General features: G+C 36.1%; 1 protein-coding gene and 1 pseudogene across 1 annotated transcript; both read right to left on the minus strand.

Annotated features, from left to right (window-relative positions):
* Window positions 1-3,435: 3,435 nt before the first annotated feature.
* Window positions 3,436-5,626, minus strand: LOC110699400. The gene is made up of 5 exons (XM_021876920.1): window positions 4,975-5,626; window positions 4,826-4,908; window positions 3,899-4,187; window positions 3,655-3,781; window positions 3,436-3,559 (listed from the first exon to the last, which is right to left on the minus strand). The coding sequence occupies exons 1-5, from the start codon at window positions 5,624-5,626 to the stop codon at window positions 3,436-3,438; spliced, it is 1,275 nt and encodes a 424-aa protein (XP_021732612.1).
* Window positions 5,627-15,895: 10,269 nt separating this feature from the next.
* LOC110699401 lies at window positions 15,896-21,634 on the minus strand (annotated as a pseudogene).
* Between the last annotated feature and the right edge of the window lie 4,181 nt (window positions 21,635-25,815).

Below are 25,815 nucleotides of genomic sequence, written 5' to 3' on the forward strand. Positions count from 1 at the left end.
ACTGAGTCTTCAACTCCTTCATCTCAGCCGGGGCCATCCTATATGGAGCCTTTGAAATAGGTCATGTCCTTGACACTAAGTCTATGGTAAATTTAACATCCCTCAAAGTGGCATCCGTAGGATTTCCTTAGGGAAAACATCGAGAAATTCATTTACTACTAGAATACCCTTCCCATCAACTCCATCTCCTTCTTCTATCTTTTGGACACTACACATATACAGTGGGTATCCTTTTGTTACATCCTTATAAGTTGCAAAGCAGATATGATCTTCAACCCTGAATTCTTCCCTTCCCTTCGATAGGTTACCCTTACTTTGTCTGGGCCACGCAACGTGACCTTTTAGGCTTCGCAATCAGTTTGGGCCTTGTATTTGCCCAACCAGTCCATCCCCAAAATGACATCGAGATCTTGTAAATCAAGCTCGATTAAATCTGACAAAAATTCTACTTTTGAAATGACAAGAGGTACACCCTGATGCATCTTAGTGCAACTCACCACCTCCCCTGATGGAATAGCAATATCTAAGGAAACAAACACCAGACTTTCTAACTTGAGTCTATCTACTAAAGTTCTAGAAATAAAAGAGTGAGACGCCCCTGAATCGTACAAGACTTTAGTAGAAATAGAACAAATAAAGAAATTGCCAATTACCACATCAGAAGCAGTTGCAGCCTCACGACTATTCATCAGGAACACACGACCTTTAGGAGTTGCTCCACTGTTGTTGTTGTTGGGTCCAGGCTTAGGATTGAATCCGCTGGGCTGAGTTGGCTTAGGTTGGTTTATCTCATCTTGGGGTTTACCCAACTGCTCATCCGAGACCTTCTTGTAACATTCATACTCACGGTGACCTAACTTTTGGCAATAGCGGCAAGTCACTTGTTTCCCTCACAATCCCTTCCTGGGTGGTTCTTCCCACATTTCTTGCAAAAATAGGTTCTCTTGGGTTTGTCTCCATTCCCTCGATTCCCATTTCCTCTTTCAAAATCACCCCTGCTGTCCCTTTTCCCATTGAAATTCCCACCAGGATTCCCCTCAACTTTGGGTTTCTTTTCACTCCCATTGAAATTCCCACTAGTCTTCCTGTTTTCCTTAGAAAAGTTTCCCTCTAACTCTCTCCCCTTGATCCCATAAAGGTGTGGTGCTCTCCCATAAACCTCATCTAAGGTTTCAAAGGTCACTCCTCCTAGTTTCCCTTGAAGGGTTAAAGTCAAACCTTGCCCAAACCTTTGGGCCTTAAGTGCTTCAGTTAGTACTACCTCAGGTGCAAATCTCATTAACTCAATGAAATTGCTATAATACTCATTAATTGTCATGTTCCCCATCCTAAGGTTGGTAAACTCCATGCACTTTTGTTTCCTCAAATAGGCAGGGTAAAACTTCTCTCTTAAAGCTTCCTTAAATTCAGCCCACCCAAAGTTAGGAATACTCATTAAGTAATCTCTCCTTTGACTCCACCACAAATTGGCTTCCTCTCTAAGGTAATAAACAACATTATTAACTTTAATTCCTCAGGGAAATTAATAGCATTAAAAAGTTTATCAAATTCTCTCACCCAATTTTCTAAGCTTGCTGGGTCTACCACTAGTAGAAAAAACTAAATGGGAAGCGGTTCAACCCCCCTAATTGGAAGCGGTTTTGAACCGCTTCGGTTTGGGGGGCTTGCCATTGTCAACTTAAATTGGAAGCAGTTCAAACCGCTTCCAATTTGTGGAGAATTGGAAGCGGTTTTGGCGCCAAACCGCTTCCAATTCCCATTTCCCCCCATGAAATGTATAATGTAATTGGAAGCGGTTTTGGCGCCAAACCGCTTCCAATTTAGCCTTTTTTTTTTAAAAAAATTATTATTTTAAATAATATTAATATAATAATATTATTAGTGACCTTTCACAATAATTTTAGTATTATTAATTAATAATAAAATAATATTATTAATTGATATAAAATTAATATTATTAATTAATAATATAATTAATATTACAAACAATAATACAATGATATATATAACACGAAATAATTATATATATATAAAGTAACATCATTAATATATTTAATGAACAACAATATTTAATTACACCAAAATATATTAAGATTACAATTACAAATACTACATTACTTATAAATTAATGTTAATATATTAAAAACATTGTTAACTACGTACTTAAAATAATGTTGATAATAACTAATTAATAAAGTCAAGCTTACAAACTAATATATCCACTACGACAATTCTAGATGCCATCAAATGTCACGAAAAAAACCCACATGTCGCGAACTTCATTGATTTCCTTGCTTGTTAATGGGCCTTCTCTTTGAACCTTGCAAAACTTTAGAGAAAAAAAAAACCCAAACATTGTCATGAGTATCACAACAAAAGTATGTCAAATATTTCAAAATTAATCACCAAAATACGCAAGTACTTAGGCATCAAAATTCCCAAACAATTAGGCACGAATTTCACCGAAATGCACCAAAATCACCGAAAATCACCAAAATGCACCAAAATCACGTGCATGTAGAGGCTGCTGGGCAGCTGCTTGGGCTGATGCCTGCCTGGCTGGGTTGCCTGCGTGGGCTGCTGCAGCTGCCTAGGCTGTTGTAGTGGATTGACCTGCCTGCCTTGGCTGCTGTAGTGGTGCCTGGGCAGCCTACCTTGGCTGCTACACCTTCCTGGGCAACGTGCCTTGGCTGCTGCAGTGGCCTAGGCAATCTGCCTTGGCTCCTGGCTTGGGTTGTTGCAGCTGTCTTGGCATTTGGCCTGGGCTGTTGCAGCTTCATGGGTTGTGTGTTATGCTTGTGTTTTGTTCGGTGCAATAATGGAAGCAAGTAATAGATTGAATATAGTAAAAGCATACCTCATCTAGGTGTTGTGCTTCCGTGAAACTATTGACTATGTCAAGCATAAACCTCATCACGTATAGGGCACAATCAAGTCCGTTGTCATGTTGGGCACACTGACATGTCACAAAGGTAATCTAATCATGCATAGCCATAACCGAAGCCAAGTATATTAAGAAAATCACTAACTCAAGGCATTACCTTTGCATATTTCCACGTAGGACCCGCAACAGAACAACAATTTAGCTTCTTCATAACACTTTAGGAAAGTAAGTTCGAAGTTAGAAACATAAATACGCAATGATTTAGGTGAGGTCAATCAACAATAGGAAGCAATATGTACCTATTCAGTAGGTTCTTCACTAGCAACTTCCGTGGTGGATTCTCACGAACTGAATCAAAGTGGTATATTGTGTTTTTGGAAACACAAATCACCAAAAGGCTCCAATGAGCATTGCATATATTTTAAAAACGTCAACATATATACGCCACAGTTAACTACATTTTTAGAATTATGACATTTTTAGACGTACTCCTCAAAACATGGGGCTAATATGAACTTATCTCCCGCACGCGTTGATTCCTTAATACACTGTTATAGGTAATCTTCCACTTCACGAGGGTTGCATAAGCATCTGGTAATGGAGGTCTGCTCGAGGCAAAACCACCCAACTGCAACCTCGAAATTGCATCCACTAATAAGGTGCTCCTGTAGTGCCCTTCATGACAGTAATGTGGGGAATAATTATTAATTACATTGTTTACATTCGAAAATGCAACACCAATATGTTTAGGAATAGTGGCATTGAATTACCTCATGAAAGCTTGAATGATGGAAATGTTAAGCATGGTACCGGATAGAAATTCCTTCACATCCTCTTTTGCAATTGGTGCGATCCCATCCTCATCATAGTGGAACAACGCCTTAGGTAAATTCTTCTCTATATGCATCACATCGAGACAATGTCTAACATCATGTTCTTTCCAGTACTCAAGCTTCCAAAAGATCGATTCCTTTTTAAAGAGAGCATGTGGGTCTAAAGGTTTTGATGTTTTACCAAAAACATTTGGTATACCCTTCACTCGACCATACACCTCCTTTCCACTCAATGGTTTAGGCGCAGCCCCCTCTTCCACTTTCCCATTGAAGGCCTTTTTCTGCCTGCGATATGGGTGATCGCGCCTAAGCAATCTTCGGATCCTCACATACACATCTTTGCCGTAGTGTTCAAGGTACACGTTTGGTGTGTCATCGATACAAATAGGACATGCTTTATGCCCTTTGTTCTTGTACCCGGACAGGTTGCCGTATGCGGGAAAATCATTAATGGTCCACATATATAAGGGCTGCACGCAATAGGAACATATCGTTCTTATGGGCATCAAAAACAGAAACTCCTTCGTCCCACATCTTTCTCAAATCATCAACAAGGGGCTCAAGGTAAACATCTATGTCGTTTCCAAGTTGCCTTGGCCCCGTTATCAAAAGTGACTGCATTACGTATTTCCGTTTCATGCACAACCACGGAGGCAAGTTGTAGATCACTAAAAGTACCGGCCATGTGGTATGTTGGGTATTAAGAGTGCCAAATGGATTCATACCGTCGGTGCACAACCCAAGCCTTAAATTTCTGACTTCATCACCAAATGCCCTGAATTTCATATTGATGTTCTTCCAATCCGGAGAGTCAGCCGGATGCTTCAGCAAACCGTTTTTCTTTCTTCCCTCTGCATGTGGTATGTTGGGTATTAAGAGTGCCAAATGGATTCATACCGTCGGTGCACAACCCAAGCCTTAAATTTCTGACTTCATCACCAAATGCCCTGAATTTCATATTGATGTTCTTTCAATCCGGAGAGTCAGCCGGATGCTTCAGCAAACCGTTTTTCTTTCTTCCCTCTGCATGCCATCTCAAGTTCTTAGCATCTTTTGGTATTGAAAATAGACGCTTGAACCTTGGAATGATGGGAATATACCATAACACCTTGGCAGGTGGTCCCTTCATACCAGCATTGCAGCTCTTTCGCTTGTAACGCGACTTACCACAACGTGGACACTCCTCCAACTCTTCATATTCATTTCGATAAAGAACACAATCATTAGGACATGCATGTATCTTCTTATAGTCCAAACCAAATGGACACATGAGTTTGTTTGCATAATAGTAGGACTTAGGAAGTTCATTCCCATCAGGCAACATGTCACATAATACAGTCAACAAAGAAGTAAAACTAGTGTCGCTCCAGTTATGCTTTGACTTAATGTTAAAAAGTGTTAGTACGGCGGAGAGTTTGGTGTATTTTTTGGACCCAGGAAACAAAGGCTTTTTGGCAGCCTCTAATAATGACTCAAATACATCACATAGGTCACCAAATTCACCTTCAACATTATGCATCATCTCATCCAAGTGATCACCACCACCACCCTCGATCTCATCCCCCTCCTCATCCCCATCTCCACCATCATCAGTCCCATAATCATCTTCCGTACGAATCTCGACACTTTTATCGTGCGTATCATTCCCAACAACATTCTCCCTATACGATCCCTTTTCACCGTGCCAAACCCACACATGATATTGAGGCCTAAACCCATGACAAACCACATGATCCCTTATTGTATCAACATTGTCGACCATTGTGACATTGTTACAATTGACACAAGGACAATAAAGGTCATTCACACCCGTTCTAATATGATATTGTGAAGCACTCTCGCAAAACTCTTGGATCCCATTAAAGAATTCCAACGTATCACGTCTACGATACATCCAACCGCAATCCATCGACGTTTTAAATTGCCTTTACACATACCAACACATTACAGATAATGTATAAATGCAACATATATTATGTCAATCAAAGTATATAGTATGCATTTATATCGTCCATACATATAGTGTAAAAATGAATGTTCCCAAAAGGTTCTTATCACCCAACCTAACCCATCCTTGAACATCTAATCTCATTAGTGAATGTATGTCAACTTTCCAATTTTAAGGAAAATCCGGTAGCATTTCCCCCCAGTTCTCGAAGTACACAACGTAGGTAATTACTTACCTACATATGCACTCAAAGAACATGGTGACAAAATGCTAAGCCGAGATATTCCTTAAAATCGAAAAAGAGACGTACATTCACTACCTAAATGAGATTAAACCTCCAAGAACAGTTCCAAAAGGGGACTATTCAAGACTTCCTCCTAATGAGAAAGACTCGAACGAGTATCTAGGCAAATGACGATGCAAGCATTCAATAATTTGCATTTGTTTGTCATTTAACAAAACACAAGTTCATTCATTCATATAATGCTAATTAGACTACCTACAAGCAAACTAAGCTTACTTACAATCCACATTAATTCATCACTTTTTAGCTACTCAAATTCAAACAACATATAACATTATACAATTAAGGTAACAATTAACATTATGTATACAAATAATTAATAAAATAATTAACATATAATATGATTAACTAAAATTGAAACCCTAAAATTTGGGAAATTGTTAAGAAAAATTAGATAAGGTAGTAAGATTAAGCATGAACTCACCCTAACAGAAGGCATGTGGGGTGAGAGGGAGAGGAGTGGTGGTGGTGCCGTGTGAAGGTGAGAGGGGCAGTCGCAGCAATGGAGCAACAAGGGCAATGTGGCAGCAGGAGGAGCGTTCATGGAGCTCGACTGTGGTGGAGGCGGCGACGATGCTGCGGCAGGTAGTACTATACCGTCGTCCCTATGGTGGTCGGAGCAGGAGCAGCAACTAACCTAACAAAACCTAAGTGAAGCTAAGTGAAGTGAAGCTAAGGCAATGGTGTAGTTGTTGTGGTGGGGTTAAGTGAAGCTAACAACAATGGTGGTTGTGGTGGAGTGACGGTGTGAGAGTGAAAGAGGAAGCGAAGAAGGTAGCTAAGCTAGCAGCAGGGAGCGCAATTGTGAGAAATGAAGGAGGGGGAACGAGGGAGCTGAGTTAAATCCCGGTATTTTTTTTAAAGAAAGGGAAGCGGTTCAACCAAAACCGCTTCCAATTCTATCCCCCTTTTTTTTTGGGCGGGTTTTTGTAGGGAATTGGAAGCGGATTTCAAGAACCGCTTCCAATTTGGGGCTTCCCATTACCTTTTTTCTTCTAGTGTACTTTGCCAAGGTAAGTGGGTGGTTTGGGTGCATCTACTCTTTTAAAAAATTCCCCAAAAGCATTAAGGTCATTATGGGCTTTTCCCTGATTTGAGACAATACCGGCTACGTTTTCGGTTGTTTTGGTTAGCCTTTTGATGACAGAGCTGACTTTGGAACTACTCCCTTTCTTAATTCGTTGCCTTAGAGACATGGTCCTGAATAATGTGGTAATTAAGCACAATGAATTTACAAACAAATTATTCATCCATCCAACAAAGACTTAGAGATATGATAATTCTACTGTTCACAAAATATCTTGAGTACTAGTGTTCTTCAAATTAACTAATAAGTCAAAAATTGCCATTTAAAAGCAACCATAGATAACATCTTGAAATAAATCATCACAAGATTTCATCATATTTTGCATACAATTATAACACACAAATCAACAAACGCTTCACCATATAATTCATATAAGAGTGTAGTTCACCTTCCAATCCATTTTCAATTTAGGAATATTATCGTATAATTCATGAACCTTCACCAATACTTTGGAATATAAAATTCCCAAAAGACCATCAACCTTGCTCTAATTCGAATTTAATCTAAACTTTACACTTTAACAATATATTTTGGACGTATGCTTAGTCCATATGCACATAATTTACGTAAAATTTGAAATCACTTTTTGAATACATTTTAAACTCTTTAATTTCAAAAACATTATATATAGTTATAAGTTGAATACTTGATTCAAAATGTGGATTATTTGGACCAATGAGATCCCAGGTAGGAGAGGTTAGGGTCGACGTTGCCCTGAGACCAAGTCCTGCCTAGCCAGAGCTCATTGCCAATTTAATAATCCCCACTATTAATCTTTCTTCATGTTAAAATAGAAAGTAGTTTTACTTAAATACTTAATACATACTTGAGGAAAACAAATGTGAAACTCTATCGTATATGCCCTTCTTAGGTCTACTCATCAGTTTTTATTTTCTCATTTTAATCTTTTTAAGACCCGAAAACTGATACCACTTTGAAACACCCCCAACTTACTCTCCAAAAATTCGTGGGAATAATCCCACCTTTGGGTCGTTCGCTTTTAATAATCCCACCTTTCAATTATTTTTTAATAATCCGACCTTTACCCCCATTCTTTTTTAATGGTCCCAACCTGTCATGTAACCTGTTATAACAGGTTACATGACACGTGGCGGCCTGTGATTGGTCAAAAAACTTTAAAAAAAATAAAGAAAATTAAATAAAAAAACAAACCCAGCCCCTGTTTTGGCAACCCCCTCTTCCGCCAGCCCTGCCGCCACCGTTGGGAGGCTGCTGCGCCGGCAACCTTCTTCTTCCGCCATCTCACTTCCGGCCCCCTCCCCCACCACGTTTTCCGGGCCCCTTCTCTTCCTCTCGCCTCGATCCCACCACCACAACCGTACCAATCCCCTCTCCTCCGACCCCATTTTCTCTCTCTTCTTCTCCCATAACTTCTCCTCCACCGCCGACCACCTCCAAGACAACATTCGTCCGATTTCGACCCTCCTCCCTTTCCCCCGTCCCATTTCCGGCTCCCTCCCCTTCCAACGCGTCAATTTCGACCATTACCATCACATTCACCTCACCATCACTGTACCATCAACACCATTGTTATGGTGGTGGTTCGAGATGGCTAAGTTTGAGGTGGGTGAATTCTCGAAGGGGGCTGGGGTTCGTGGTGGTTGCATTTGGGGTGGGGGGTTTAGGGTGGTGGTTATGGTGGGGTTGGGGCTGGGTTGCGAATGGAGATTTGGGGTGGTGGTAATGGCTGGGACTTGTGGAGGAGGTGGCTGGAAGACTGCTTTTTTTTTTTTTTTTTTTTTTTGTTTTTTAATTTAAAATTTTAGACAAATTGTATAGTGACACGTGTATTTTAAACAAAAAAAAAAAATTGACCGGTTTAACCGGTTTCTGGTCAAATGGGACCATTAAAAAAGAATTGGGGATAAAGGTCGGATTATTAAAAAATAATCGAAAGGTGGGATTATTAAAAACGAACGGCCCAAAGGTGGGATTATTCCCATGAATTTTTCCTAATAATTATTATAAGACATGATTTAGAGAGTAACTTAGGGATATTACCGCCACGTGATTATGTAAGGCTTAACAGAGACTTGCAGCGGAAGAAAGGTATTTATTATTTATTAATTATTTAATAATAGTTTTGAAACACTTCCGAAGTAACTAAAACACTGATACTATATATGTTTACTAAATAAAACTAGGTGATCACCGCCCATCGTTCCCAATGTAGCATATAATTCACGCTGTCTGATCGTCATCACCTATCTACTCATCATCAATGATAAGTAGGGCCAAGCCAAAACAAAAGAGAAATACCTATTAGCCAAAATGCGAAGCACATACAAATGCTAGACGTGTAAAATCAATTTAGTTCATTAAACATGCTTTTGAAAGATCCGACTCTAACAAGTCATAATTTATTCAAACCTCTTAAGAATAGAAATTCTCATATTAAAATGTATCACTATTCGAAATCAACCTCTTTCAATAATATTTCCGAATAAAATAGAATATTGTTAAATCCTCATTTCGCAATTCATTTTTCCACCTAAGTGTGCACACCCCCCAAGCTAATAACTCCTTTACATAGTGCTATCAAGGAGAAAAACTAGGTCATGCATAGCCCATAGTCTTCAATTTTCTCTCCGCATAGTGGGAGTCATAAATCCAAATATCCAATAAATAAATCTGATAAATAAACTTTTCAATGTCCCATACCCGGGATAATTTAAACAATAAAACTTTCTTTTTAAACATCTTGAATACAAGTTTATAATCATCCATTTAAAATATTTAAACATTTAACATCAAAACAATTAAAACATGTTTCACCGAAATATAATTCATAATCATTCAAACATGGTTCGAAAACACTTAACATGTAAACCATGTTGCATATAAAAGTCACTTTATAAGAGATATAGCTACGTGTACGTACCTTGATCTTTGAACACAAGTACGAAACTCCTAATTACGAACTCCAAATTCCTCCTACAATAAACCAATAATCCTAATCAAATGCTTTTCAACTCATAGACACAAGGACCTAAAATATTGACTTTACTATTTGTGCATGAACAATTGATTATTTTAACCCTTTTATAAATTTAACACTTGCTTTTATAAAATAATCTTTAATAATCCATAATAATAATAATAATAATAATAATAATAATAATAATAATAATAATAATAATAATAATAATAATAATAGTTGTAGTGGCTTAGAGTAGTATGTAGTACGAGTAGTATATTGTAGTAGTAGTGATAGTAGCCATGAGAGTATGTGGTACGTAGTAGTAGTAGTAGCAGCAACATGGCAAGGTAGTAGTAATAATCTTAATAATAATGATAGTAGTAGTAGTTGAAGTGGTGTAATAGTAGTAGTAATTTAGTAGTACTTACGGCAACAACAACAAGGAGGGAGGTGGCGGCAAGGTGGTGGTGTCGTGGTGGCTTACGACCAAAAGGGGAAACGAAAGAAAGAAGGAGATGAAGAGGAAAGAAAGAAGGAGAAGGTATATGGAGTAAGAATGCCTTACTTCTATTGCTATTTATAGCCTCCAAATGGCACTATTTCAACTCCCATCATCAATGTAGTTTGACCATGAAGGAGGAGATGGATGGTGGTTGGGTAGTATTACTTGGACTTTGACTTTGATTATGGAGTAAGAAGTAGATGGGTAAATTTGACCCGGAAATAAGTGTTTGACTCGGGATTTTGGTCATAGTGCTAAAGGTTAAAAATCCGATTTTTGGCTACGGCAAAATTTTAACTTAACTCGTATAATTAAAACCCTTACAAAGTATAAATATAAAATTATCTTCATAAAAGCATATAAATATTTTTGTATAATAATAGAATATTTCGGAAAAATCCATAGTTAATAATAAGTGGCTTGAAAGTACGGGGTATTACAAAAACATCCTAACATGATACTAGAAATCAACATAATATTCTAAGCATGATTTTTATATCAAAATAATAATAAAATAATCAAATTACTCACTTTGATGCCTCGTACCTTTTTCTATCAAAACAATACACACGTTAGTAAATTTCAAGAAAGATCAAATCAAACAAATAAATAAAGGAAGAATTGAAATATGGATTTGGGACCAAACCCTCAGAATTATCAACCTTTCACGTCGAGGTCTAAGGCAACTACGAGTTTGGCTAGGAGTATTCGAATCTCGTGAATGAGGTATGGTGACTAATCAAAGCAATATCAAGGATGTGTGTTTGATATGTTTAGGCTAGGCTTAGAAAATCAAGAAAGAGAGAGAAACAATAAGCTTTAGCTTGGAAAGGGATTAGGATGATGATTGTTGGTGAGTGAAAACGGAGGAATACGAACATTATTTATAAAGAAAAAAGAGAGTCAAAAGGTCAGAAAAGAGTAAGAATCCGACTCAAAGTAAAATGCTTTTCATCGCGGCGCGATGGCGATATTCGCGACATTAGCATCGTAGCGCGATATTACCATCGCCTAGCGATTCTTTATTGAAGATAAAATCCGTAAACATTTCGACTTCCAATCAAATTGGGTTAGCCGTGTTTCCGTACTTATCCTTTATTTTATCAGAATTAAATCTATTTAAAACAAATGTTTTATCCGATATAAATTATTAATCCCTTATCTTATCAAAAACAGGATAAATTAGAACCTTCCAGAATATTCTAGAAGCTAATAATCAATCCTAATGGATTTAGGAACGAAGTTAAGGTTAATGGACCCTCCACGTGATCATTAGGTCCGCAGGCAAGGCTCGGTTAGGGTTCAGTTTAGTATTTTGGTCATAACTTCTTCGTTATAACTCGGATTTGGGCTTTTAATATATTGTTGGAAAGCTCTTTTCAAGACCTATCCAACTACACAAGTATTGGACCCAGATTATTGACTAAAATAAATAAGTTTGGATGTTTTTATAAAAAGAACACGAAATGAATGATTTTAAGGACACGAAATGAATGATTTTGGTTTAAAACATTTAAAGAAAGGTTAGAAAAGGGGAAATTTACGAGACTCTTCAACTCTTCACCTAACTTGATAATCAAAGACGTGAAAAGTACTCATCACTGGGTTTGGTTTTTGGGAAGACACAATCGGGTGTCCACAGGGTGACATACATATATATGTATACAATGAAGTGGTAAGCTTGAGCGTGGATATGGCTTCATCTTGATAATTTTTACTAGTTATGTGTTTTTACCTCTAAGCTAGTTATTAGCTCAAATGATAGAGCAATGTGCAATTATGTACATGGTGCAGATTTAAGTCTTGCATAGCTTATATGATTATTAATATAAAATACAAAACACTTGGGTACACTTGGTGTTAAGTGATTTTACCCTACATCAGCCAATTGTCAAGTAACTTTTAAATAATTTTTAGTAATTAACTTTTAATTTGATTTGGAGTAAGTATTACCAATTCAATTTTTTTTTTGTTCATAAATTACAAAGTAAATTTTCAGATTTAAATTTTATAATTGTAATATATATGATTACATTTATGCACCATTATGATTGATTCTATCTAGGTCAATATTTGTATTTATAAAAAATTAAGTGAATTTTAGCTTATATTGATGTTACTTTTGATTATTCTAGGATAACTTTACTTTTGATATACAATATTTATAGTACACTTGATTTATCTAAAAGTTAATGTATACAAAATAATTCATATGTCGTATCATTTAATTCATTATGACAAAATAAAATTTCGTTCCCTCCAAATTAAAGTTATCAAACGAGACTTTACTTTGAATTCAAAGGGGCCACGAATCGTAAGATTTTACGAACATGCATAATCAAGATGTTATATTCAAATTTCTTTGAGTGCGTTTTTATTGTAAATTGAAAACCTAATTATTGATTACCCACTAAGGCCTTGCTTATTCTCTTCAGCTTAAAACAATACAAGTAATATTCAGTTAAATTAATTTCAGCTTAACAAATATAATTTCAGTACAATGTAAATATTTTTAGTAATAAAAAATCAATAACTTCAAAGACACAACCTTTTTGGAGTCCGGGAAAGGAGCGGGGGCAATTGTTAGAGATCAATAATTTTTTTTTTTTTTAAGGAAATAGAGAATCAATAAAAATAGTTTCATTAAGTACACATAACTCCAGTTTAGCAAAAATAGTTTCAGTTGAATAAATAAAAATTCAATTCATCAAAGATTAGATAAGGTGAAGAGAATAGGCTCTAAGAATCCAATAGTTGACAATCTATATAATTAACTTCGTGGGCATGTTTAAAATTATAAGCTTTTTTCTAGTTAAGAGAAATATGTAAATTGATAGGGTAGAATTGTAAATTGAATGTATAGCCACATATGAATCGTAAAATTGTAAGATTCTATAATTTGAATCGCGATTATTATAACTATGCTCTCAATAATACAAAAGTTACTATAAAAATATATAATTTACACAATATACAAATTACTATAATTAATCAATACTTACTACTATACTAAAGTAATCACCTAATACACGTGTCACTCTCTTAGCAAAAGTAATCAATACTTATTATCCCCTAATACACGTGTCACTTTCTTAGCAAAAATTTTCCCGCCCAAAGTTTGTTATTATTTTATTTATACATTTTTTTTTTGTTATCTTCTAAAAAAAGTTTGTTACAATTTGGTTGGATATTTCTTTAAATGGTAATTATCTCTTTCCTCAAAATAAAAAAAATGGGTAATCATCTCTTAAATTATTAAAAAAATAAAATACTTTTTATGATTATAAATAAAATGAAAGGTTTGTTACTATGAACTTTTGATAAGTACACGTGTCGCATTAACAACAAAAAAATTTCCGCCAAATTTTTTTATTTTTTGGGGAGTTTTTTCCCGAGTTTTAGAGAGCCACATAGGATAAAATTTTCTTAATGCGCCATGTAGGATTATAAATTTTAGTGATAGCCAATCAAATAAGAGATTTGTAAATTCTTTTAGAATTAAATAATTCTAATGCCACATATGCAAACTTGGCGAATGAGATTTAAAATTTAAAATTAATTAAATATAATATATTATATTTTGAAATAAGAAATTTATCTAAATATATAATGAATGAGAGGAAATTCAAAATTTATTTTAAAATAAAAAAATTAATGGCCAACTCATTAAACAATACACAACGTTCAACGAATATAAATATAAAAAATTTATCACATAAATACAAAAAATATTTGTTTTAACTCCGGCAAATGAACCTTGTATTGCACGGGCTTCATCTAAAATTTTTTTAAAAAAAAATTATATTAAAAAGAGTTTTAAGGTAGACATTTAAACTAACTTTATTTTAATTGACTTTAATTTTATGATGTACAAGTCTTATTATTATGTAACCGTGCATGGCACAGGGCAAAAACTAGTAATAACATAATACAAAAACAGATACCAAGAATGACATGTGTCACTTCTTGGTGCTGTTGTTTTCCCTCCAAACTTTTTTTTTTTTTGATTCACTTAGCTTCCTACAAAAGATATTAACTTCTTTATATAATTGTGATTCACTTCCTTTTTAAAAAAAAAATTCACTAAATCACATAATTGTGATTCACTTCCTACAAAAATATTCGCATATTTTTAATATCTTTTATTGTATAAAATATCATTCTATATCTTTTACTTTGTATATCATACAAATTAAAGTACATTTCATTTCATATATTTATATATAATATATAGTATAGTATTTTATATTATATACGCGACAATATAAATTTATTGTAATTACAAATATAAATATTAAAGATTTAAAGGCGTTGCTTTTGAAGAAGAAAGAGAATAAATAAAAGTTATTAATTAAAATGAGAACGTTGAAATATTTTTTGTAAAGAAAATATCGATATTTTTTTTATTAATAATTATTGAGAAAATTTTGCAAATAATTAATCAATATCAGTAATTATGAATGGCATGTGAAATGAGTTGTTTTGGTCAAAATATATATAAAATACTTTAGTATTAAACTATCAAGATCACAAGAGATGTACAATGCAATTAATTGTGACTAGATACATGGCTAGTGAGTGATTAACACACAACCTTCGATCTAATGATCTAAATATAAACAATAATTTTTATTTTTGCCCATAGCATTTAATACGTAGTATACACTTTTAACTTAATTATTTAGTTAATTAATTAATAAGGAGAAAAAAACGATACGAATTAAAATTTTTACAACACTCATTTTTCTAATTTACTCTTTCAATATAATTTTTGTTTCATTTTATTATATACCTAAAATAAGAAGAAAAACATTATATACATTTTATGGATATACTTTAATTTGTCCATGGTTATTTATAAAAGATTTAATTTTATTTGTTTATAATCATTGAGAAAAATCTAGAGTAATATGAAGAAGTGAAATTACCGTGCATAACACGGGACCTAACCTAGTATCAATATAAAAGCTACTCCGTAGTCTGTACTATGAAAATATTAAAGTTATGGTTGCCAGTCTTGCCACGTATGAGAAGCTCGATTACATTAAAACTAATGTGATAAGTTTTTGTTGTATCACTAGTATGCAAGATCGACTAATTCTATATGTACATATTTAGATTCTTTTTCAATGTCGCCTATTACAAACAAGATTTTGGTCCTGCTTTTTATGCATTGTATGTATGGAGGTCATTTTCATTTTATTTTGAATTTATCAAATAAATAGAGTTTTCATTTATAATAGGATGAAGTGATGAATCAATATAGGAAAATTCAACACAAAATTGTTACATAAACAAGTTTCCTCATTTCCTCACTAACATCAACTTCATATTAATTTACTCACCAAAAATAATTCTATAAGGTGGTAGAAGGTAACTACAATAATTACAAAATGGAGAAGACAAATTCAATAAATTCTCTTTGTTTTAATATAGTAAAGGAAGCCACTTTGGCTTTGATTACAAATGTACAAAGCAATGAAACAAATTTTGAAATGGTCTTTGTGAATAATCTTTTCAATAGTGTTTACATGGATTACCAACTAGCAGTCAAAATCAAGTGTTGATCCCACCTTTAAGCTAAGGTTGGACATAGCTTTTGATACATCCTACAAAAGAAACCAAAAAAAAAAAAAAAAAAAAAGGAATATAAATTGAGCAGCTAAATTCAGTTTTCAGAACTTGGCACACTGGTTTGGCAGGCCTGTAACATGATGCACAGTTACAACTTCCAACTTCTAGTGCAGTGCAGTTGAGCACATCCATTCTCAGCTTCGCACCTGCTGACTTCAAGCCCTTAAGAGACACGGCCTGATTGAAGAGGCTGATCGAGGGCAATCTAGAAGCTAAAGGCAACTTACCATTAGGCAAATAGTTTCGAAAATCAAAGTCAGTCTTATCATGCTTGACAACATTGTCTTTAGCACTAATGTGAGCTCTGGGTTCCATATGGTTGGTTGAAAAGCTAGTTTGATTCGGGAAGTTTGGATACAGATTCACATAGCCTCGTAAGTACATCATGTCAATGAGGAACTTCTTCCATGAGGCTTGCCATCCATTGGTTCTAGACTTGGGAATTTGGACCGGGTTTTTCTTAGGATCCTCAGTAAAGCGCATGTTCATGTACACATAAAATTCTCTCCAGTGCTTGGGGAAGAAAACAGCGCCCCAACTACAGGGGAGCTGATGTAGGTAAGGGGTGTTTGGGTGAATGCGTTGGAAGAATTCTGTTGCATTCCACTTAGGTCCCTCTTTCACTACTTCAACAATTCAAGGAGTGTAAAGAGAAATCGAAGAGAGCTCGGGGAATGATACTTGAGGGTCATAGTGGTAGGCTAAGAGAGCATACTTGATCCATAGATAGTAGTAAGGAGATACTTCAATATCATCTTCAAGCAATAGACCGAAGTCATCATCTGAAGACGGATACCAACTCTCACTTATGCACGAATTAGTCCTCCTTGAATGATTCTCCTCTTTAAAGACTGTTCCATGTGGCCACTCGAATGTGCTCAATAGCTTTATTGTTGCCTCATCTACTCTGCTAACCACATTGAAGGAAATTGGAATATCGTCACCCAAGTAAAATGCATTAGTGAGAGACTTGAGAAGCCTCATGAGAGAACGCACACGATTTTGGGTGATAATGTTGATGGAGATTCTCATCTTGTTCCAATTTGTATAAAGTGTAAGTATATGTTTGCTCAGAAGATGTTACATTACATCAGAACTTTGACAAGTGCTAAATGTTATAAGACACTATTGAAATGAAAAATTCTACACAAGTCTAAGCAAGCCTTAAACGCAACAAATTTCTATCATTTTAGCCTGATTTACTTTATACAAGAGTAGGAGAGTACTTACTTGGCAAAGCAGTAGATCTTAAATCAGCCATCCAGAGGACCTTAGGCACAGATGCTCTCGGTAGAAGAACAAACGTAGAGCCATTTTTAATGGCCTTGGATGCCATTGTCAATGCCTTTCTCACATCAGAATCAATATCATTAACAGCAATAACTACACTCGGGTTATGATTTTAACGAGCCTTTCATGCTGACATACACACTTTGCACTGTAGGCACTTCAGAGTTAAATACTCCTGAAAGGCCCCAACTCTGAGATCAAATATTTTAAATCTTCTCTCTTTACAAACTGATTTTTGGCCAGTTCAAAGCAGTATCAGCATCTTCACTTTAGTGTGCAAACTAGTTTATATATAACAGTATAAATTGCTTCTACAAGCAATATGAAGCATACATGAGAAATGCATCCAAGATCACATGGGCCTAAACACCACAAATTCATGTCTAATGATTAAACAAACTATTTATTTTTTGTTATGAAAAAACTATGCTTTAAATTCACTACATCTCATCCATTATCCCACTCAAGCTAACTAAGATAAGCCAGTTTTGTTGCCTTAAAACTGGTCTAATCCTGCGATTTTCGCATAGACTCTAGCTTAATTATTAACTAGTTTTGTGTCAGGACAATGCCCGGATGGTTGATAAAATTTTAAGATAACATTTTTTTTAATGTTAAATACAGTCAAATAATTTGTTCTGAAAATGTAGGATATTTAGACATATGATATCATATGTCTTATATTTATATAATAATACTCTTTGTAGTTTTGTTTGTAAATATATCTATAACTTGAAATTATTTTTAATGAACTTAAATTATTTTTACTGAATTGAAAGTACTTTTACCAAACTAAAATTAATTTTACTGATTAAAACTTATTTTTACTGATTCACTAATATTTTTTTTTAATATAAATTAAATAACAATGCATTTTGTATACGACTAACCACACTATCTAGCAGAACAAAGTAACCCTTATAAAATTGACAGAGTAACCCCTACAATACTAACTGAGTAACCTCTAACACTGACTTAGTAATCCTTATCTATAACACTGATTGAGTACCATTATAACACTGACCAAATAACCCCCATAGCACTAACGAACTTACTCTTGTAATAGTTGGTGACACAGTTTGACCATCTACGTACAAAATTTGTGATTAAATATATTATAATGGATCTTATTTTAAAGAACTTTTTCAAACGAATTTAATGATGGAAATAGAATTAAGTTTTAAGATATTTATTAAAAGTTATGATTAATTTTGTATATATGAAATATTAGAATTCTATTGATAATAAAACTCTATACAACAATTTTATCTTAAGAAAATCTATCCAAAAATCGCAAACCAAGCATCATGTGTCACAATAATACCTATTTATCTCCTACGTGGCGTGACATTTGGCGAAAAACTGGAATGTCAAGCGTCGTTGTCTCGTGGCCTATGTCAAGCGTCGTTGTCTCGTGGCCTAGCTGTGAGACCGACTTTATATATTAGTGATATGATACATGTAGTTAAATTTTTTAATTACTGCAATAACTAATAGCACACAGAATCCCTTTTTTTTTGCTTATCCTTTGTTACAAAAATTTACTTCAAATTCTTTTTTTTTAAAAAATAAAAGTCTAAGCTATTCTGTTTCTAGTGCAAATATAACGTGTGTTTCACCAATGCATTGAGCAAGCTTCATGCACCAAAAACTGCTTTGAATGACTTAGCTGGCATTGCTTGTGATGCTCTAAGTGTATGCATTAAGAATTTTGTTGTGGTTGGATTTACAGCCCTAAGAGTCTAAGACCTTCTTCACATAAAGGTACAGGATAATACTAATGTTGATTGAATGCATATACAATAGCATACATGTATTTTTTGAATATATAATAACTAACATTCTTGTTCACAAATGAGGTTTTTCATTGTCTACTGGTATGTCAACCCAAATCATACATCATCCAAAAGGAGAAAAAGCTGAAATTCTTAATGAGTGGTAAACCTTGTACTTTGCCATATCACATTTAAGCATTTGTTCAATTAGAATAACCGAAAAGTCACTGATATTATGTGCAGGACAAAGATGCATATTCAACGGCTTTTAGATAGACAATCAAAGGTATTGCGGGTGCGCAGTCCAGCTACGAATACAGCTGCCATAAACATTCAGAATCTGAGAGATAAGAAAGTACAACTCTATACAGAATTACATAGCAAGTTGTCTATTAGTGTTACCTTTCTAAATGTTAAATTCAAATATCGCATTATCAATTGTGCAGGCATCTAATGTATTAAGAATAGCGCCATTGGTTGTGTGTGACAATACTTCGCGCTGATATGAATGATATTATAACTTATATTGGCTGTATAAGTTGTTGAAAGCGCGCTAATATTCCTGTTGGAACAGAATTTCATTGTAGTAACTGTAAGAAAAAAGCTAGCACTTTTGCGTATAGGTAATGTCTGCTATTAAATGGATTACATGTGGATATAAAACATGGACAATGCCTAACACTAATTAACCTTATTCTACACTATTGCATAGTCAGTTTCAAGTTTGAGGCTACTGATGCTTCAGGCACAATGACTTTCACAACATTCACTACTGATACTGAGAAGTTGTTTGGTAAAACTGCCCAAGCGATTCATGCCATCAAAGATTTTGTAAGTCTTTTCCATATATGATAAGTTATTCAATATATCTTTATTGAACCAAACTATTTTGAAATAGCAAACATCGACAAAACAACTGCATATTATTTTTTCGGTTTCTACTTTTTGTGCGTGATTTAACACTTGGCCTGTTAACAGGAAGACACAAATAGTTTCTGGTCAATTTAGCAAAGACTTTCCAACAACCGTATTATGATTCAAGCTGTCCCAACAGCGGCTTTATCAAGGAATAATGTCTTGCAATGGTGTCCAAAAGGAATAGAGATCATGGGTGATGATTCATATTCTACACCAACAGAAAAGTATGGTAATACTGCTTATACATCCTCAGGTTCAGATGCATATGCATTTACAAACAGTACAAGAAAACAGCTGGATTCCGACGGAATTTTTCCGTCGAAAACATCGAAAAATCCGTCGGAATAAGGCTTTCCGACGGAATTCCGTCGGAACTAATTTGTCGCAATACACCTCGTAGGAAATTCGACATTTTCCGAGGAAAATTCCGTCGGAAGCCACACTTCCGACGGAATCTCCGACGGGTTCCATTCTGTCGGAGCAGGTTTTGACTTTAAACGAGAGTTCGTCGCAATTTTCCGGGGACGATTTGGACCAAAATTCAACCAATAGACCCCTATATGACCAATTTGTTGCCTATTTTCATCATTTCTGACCTAATGAGGCATTTCTTTCTCATAACATGCATGTTATAGGTAGTTTTAGGTGCACATGCCTCGATATCACAAAAACAACCAAGTCCCCAAGTTCCGGGGACGATTTGGACCAAAATTCAACCAATAGACCCCTATATGACTAATTTGTTGCATATTTTCATCATTTCTGACCTAATGAGGCATTTCTTTCTCATAACATGTATATTATAGGTAGTTTTAGGTGCACATGCCTTGAAATCACAAAAACAACCAAGTCCCCAAGTTCCGGAGACGATTTGGACCAAAATTCAACCAATAGACCCCTATATGACCTATTCTTTGCCTATATTCATCATTTCTGACCTAATGAAGCATTTCTTTCTCATAACATGCAAGTTATAGGTAGTTTTAGGTGCACATGCCTTGAAATCACAAAAACAACCAAGTCCCCAAGTTCCGGGGACGATTTGGACCAAAATTCAACCAATCAACCCCTATATGACCTATTCTTTGCCTATTTTCAACATTTTTTACCAAATGAAGCAGTTCTTTCTTATAACATGCATATAACAGTTTTAAGTGTTATTGAAGTTAATACCACAATATGTTGTGCTTTGGTGTTGGCTGGTACTGTGCCTTTCCCAGGCACTTCCTTGAAGTGCGTCTTCATAAGGAGCTGGCCTTTATTCTTCGCCGCCTTTGATTATACATGCAGAAAATGATAAACTGTAAATGTTAGAGCACCTGTACATTACACAATACTCTTCTATTTTACCGGCATATTCAACAAACTTACCATCCGTTTAGCATGTTGTACAGCTGACATCGAACCCTGATAGTGGGTAGCTTCAACCGGATTTTCCATTGAGCCGGCCCTCCTGTTCTTCTTGTTTTGGGCCGACCTCTTCTTGTAAGTTGGATCGGCGGCAACAATATCCATCATTTTCTTGTGGACGTCCTCAATGAGAGCCTGGCTTTACGCCTCTCATCTTGTGCGTGACTGTGTAGAACATGTCACGTAACCGAGTAGTAAGCTTCTTTTCAAAAGTGTGCTTCACATCCTCGGTCAATTGAGGTGCCCACGTGAATTCTTTCTGCAAATATAATGATAAACTTTATAAGTCATATATTCAACTTCATTCTCAACATTTTCCTAAAACATGTTTTCAATTAAGTTTGTAATAGTTTACGCAGAATAAGTTCCACCAGTGTTCCTTGGTTGCTGCATCCACCTCCCCGAAATTCCTTCAAGGCTCTCGATAGTACCCGGTTAGCGTCCCGGAGACCGCATTCCTCACCTTGTTGTCGTCAAACCTACATGTAATGACAAAACCACAAAGTTAGATGATCATCAACAAAACGTAATGTAAAACTTGTTACAAGTAATAAATAGGTTAACTTCTCATAAATAAGAATATAAACCCAATTCATTGAATGTATGTACGTACCAGAGCACAGTAGGGTCTAATACCGGCAACTGTGAATGCTCCTGTGTCTGATCTCGTGATGAGCTAGAAGTGGGCTCCTTAGTAGTACCCAAATCATGCGCATCCGCCATGTCCTCATCGGAAGAGTCGATCTCCATTGTCCGTTTACCTTTGTCTTTACCGTCCGCCATGATCACCTGAAATTGTTGTTAATAACATTACATCATATTATAAGTTACAAGTGATTCGGGCAATGTAATAACCTTTCAGCGTAAAAGTAATGATCGATTTATTAAAAGACCAAGTCATTTGTCTATTTTACAATAACAAGCAAATTCAAAGAAGGAGAGTAACATATTCCCCTATTCATTAATGTCATCACTACTACTATCACTATTGGAATCATCACTACTATCATCTAATTATACATCGATATCATCATCCTCGTCACTATAACTAAAGTTGATGCTAGATTCATCATCTTCATCGCTCGAGATAACAAAGCCATCGTCATCATCCTCATCATCATCATCTTGGACATAGTCTGGAATATCATTCGGTGGGCAAAGCGTAGCATGTACTTGTGGGGATGGTGCCTGCAAGAACTCTAAGTCCACCGGAGCATCAACCACTGATCTTGCCTGTGTTTTAAAAACATCCCACCATTGTATTCGATCCTGTTTCAGGCTAGGGTATGATGTGTAGTACACTTGAGTCACTTGGTAAGATAAAACAAAGGGATCGTACTTGGGGTATTTCTTAGTATGATTCACTTCGACAAGCTTGTACTGTTCATGTATGTTCATTCCCCTACCACAATCCATCCAACTACATTTAAACAAAATAGTCTTGTACTCCTTTTCGGGACCAGTGTAGATCAGTTCAATAATGTCGTCTAAAATGCCGAAGTACTCTCCTCCATCCTCACTTGATACACACACGCCATAATTCATCGTAGATTTGTGCTTGCCATGGGCATGTGTATGGAAATTAAAGCCACCGACAAAAATCTGCTTCCAAGTTCGAACACGCTTGAAAGAGCGCATGCATAACGCTCGCAGCACTGCACATCCGAGTTTTGTTCCTCCTCAACAACCTATAAACGTTTTGAATATAACCGTCACACTTCCCTAAATGAGTAAATTAAATAGCAACGAATAGTAAATCATAAATATCCTAAGTTTAGATAGTGTACATCACCTTGCGATGAAACCAATCAGGGAATTCAGCTTCGCATTTCTCCATTACTTCTTCTCTACGCAGATAAGGTCGAGTACTAAGAATGTAGTCCTCAAACTTCCTACGAGGCCAAAATTAATGTAAATCAATATTGTAATCATTTTAGCTGATCATATCATCCAACTACATTTCATCCCTAAACCATATTATGCCTTTTGTATTCACCAAGAATGCCAGTGTTTCGTAACACAAACAGATGAGCGCACTCGAGTTCTTTTTCATCTAAAAACCGAGTTTTGCCCTCATTTGACACATGACCGCTATCCTCCGTGAACAACTCTGGAATTTCAGCGTCGTCCACTGTGGAGTCCACGTTGGCATTCACATTTCGACCGAGATATCGTGATTTAGTGTCAACCGTCGCCTAAAAGTAGTTACTGCAGAAGTTTGCTATCTCTTCGGTGAGATAAGCATTGCAAATGGATCCTTCAACTCGAGCCTTGTTTCCAATTTTTCGTTTCAAATGATTGAGGAACCTGAAATCATAGTTATGTAAATGTATAAACACGACATGACATTGAATTTGATGTAAGAAATAGGATGTCCATGGGTCTTTGATTTACCTTTCGAACCGATACATCCATCTATATTGAACAGGACCACATAACTTCCCCTCATATGGCAAATGAATGGGTAAATGCTCCATGGAGTTAAAGAATGCAGGGGGGAAGACCTTCTCAAGCTTGCACAGGATCTCAGCTATGTTTTTCTCCAATCGCTCCATGTCACTAACCGATGTTGTATAGCAACACAAATCGCGAAAGAATTGGCTGATCTCTGTTATTGCATTCCAAACATGGCAAGGGAGCAATTACCTCAGAGCAGTAGGCAACAACCTCTCCATGAACACGTGACAATCATGGCTTTTCATTCCGTGTAGCTTAGATGCTTGCATATCCACACATCTGCTTAAATTGGAGGCGTAACCATCGGGAAATCGCAACTGTTTAACCCACTCACACAAAACTTTTCTCTAAGCCTTGTCAAGAGCAAATGGAGCCCTTGGCATGAACTCTTTTCCTCTATCATCCTCCTGAAGATGAAGCTGCAGACGTTTACAATATTTGGCAATGTCATTTTGAGCGGATGGCGTGTCACACGTATGCTTTTTCACATCCATTACAGTGTGAATTAACTGATCAAATAAGTTATTTTCAATGTGCATGACATCTAGGTTGTGATGAATAAGCAGATGCTTCCAATATGGAAGCTCCCACAGTATGCCTTGCTTGAACCACCCCTTTTTTTCTTTTTTGAGGCGTTGAAGTGACTCGAGCCCATCTGTAGCCTTCGGAAGGTCTTTCACACATTCCCACAGCTCCTCTCCTGACATAATGTGTGGAGGTGCACCCTTTTCGACTTTGTTTCTGCAGAACGCAGTTCTACTATTCCGAAAAGGGCGATCTGTCGAAAGGAACTAGCGGTGGCAATCAAACCAAGAAACCTTACAACCATGTTCGAGCCAAAATGCTTTGCTTTTGTCCATGCAATATGGACAAGCTTTCTTACCAGATGTGGCCCAACCGGACAACATACCATAAGCTGGGAAGTCACTCACGGTCCATAGGATGGCTGCTCGAAGATTGAAATTATTTTTCATGGAAATATTGTATGTATGCGCACCAACTTCCCACAACTGTTTCAACTCATCTATCAACGGTTGCATGTACACATCCAAGTTGCCCTTAGGGTTTTTAAGACCAGGAACGAGCAACGAAAGGAACATAAATTGTCTTTTCATACACATTGAGGGAGGAAGGTTGTATGGGGTCAAAAAGACAGGCCAACAAGAATATTGTCCCCCAAACTTGCCATGAGGAGCAAAACCATCTGTACACAAGCCAAGCCGAACATTACGAGGCTCGGAGGCAAACTCTGGAAAGCAACTATCGAGGTGTTTCCAAGCTTCACTATCACTAGGGTGTGCCATAGTGCCTTGAACTCGAGGATTTTTCAAATGCCATGTCATCTCCTCCGAAATATTCTTGGTTGTAAACAGCCTTTGTAACCTGGGTGTGATCGGGAAATAAAACAAAACGTTCAAAGGCACTAGGCTACCCTTGGAAGTCTGCTTGTATCGATCGCTCCTACACGCCCTACATGTAGACAACTGATCATCATCCTTCTGAAACAACATACATCCTTTCGGGCAAGCGTGAATCCTTTCATGAGGCAGTTCCAAGCCCTTCACAATCTTCTTCACCTCATAGAATGTGTCGACCATTTGATTGTTGTTAGGAATTGTTTCACTGAGCAAAGAAACAAACCCATCAACACATCTGTGGGGCAGATTATACTCGCACTTTAGACTGGTGATTCTAGCGGCCATCTCTAATACAGACAACGAACTCCCTTCGTATAATGGCCTTTTAGAAGCCTTCAACAAATCCAAAAAATGCTTAGCTTGTGCATTAGACTCCTCCTCTGATGAAACACTAGCCTGCTCGGAATGCCCTTG

The sequence above is a fragment of the Chenopodium quinoa genome, unplaced genomic scaffold, assembly GCF_001683475.1.
Source record: "Chenopodium quinoa cultivar QQ74 unplaced genomic scaffold, ASM168347v1, whole genome shotgun sequence".
NCBI classification, from domain to species: domain Eukaryota; kingdom Viridiplantae; phylum Streptophyta; class Magnoliopsida; order Caryophyllales; family Amaranthaceae; genus Chenopodium; species Chenopodium quinoa.

Excerpts from the sequence above, each read along its gene's own strand:
- LOC110699400 (XM_021876920.1), bottom strand. The coding sequence starts at position 5,626 with ATGGATTGCGGTTGGATGTATCGTAGACGTGATACGTTGGAATTCTTT. Across the intron at positions 4,188-4,825 it reads TGAAGGGACCACCTGCCAAG|CCCTTATATATGTGGACCAT; the intron begins GTGTTATGGTAT and ends TATTGCGTGCAG. Across the intron at positions 3,560-3,654 it reads ATCATTCAAGCTTTCATGAG|GGCACTACAGGAGCACCTTA; the intron begins GTAATTCAATGC and ends ACTGTCATGAAG.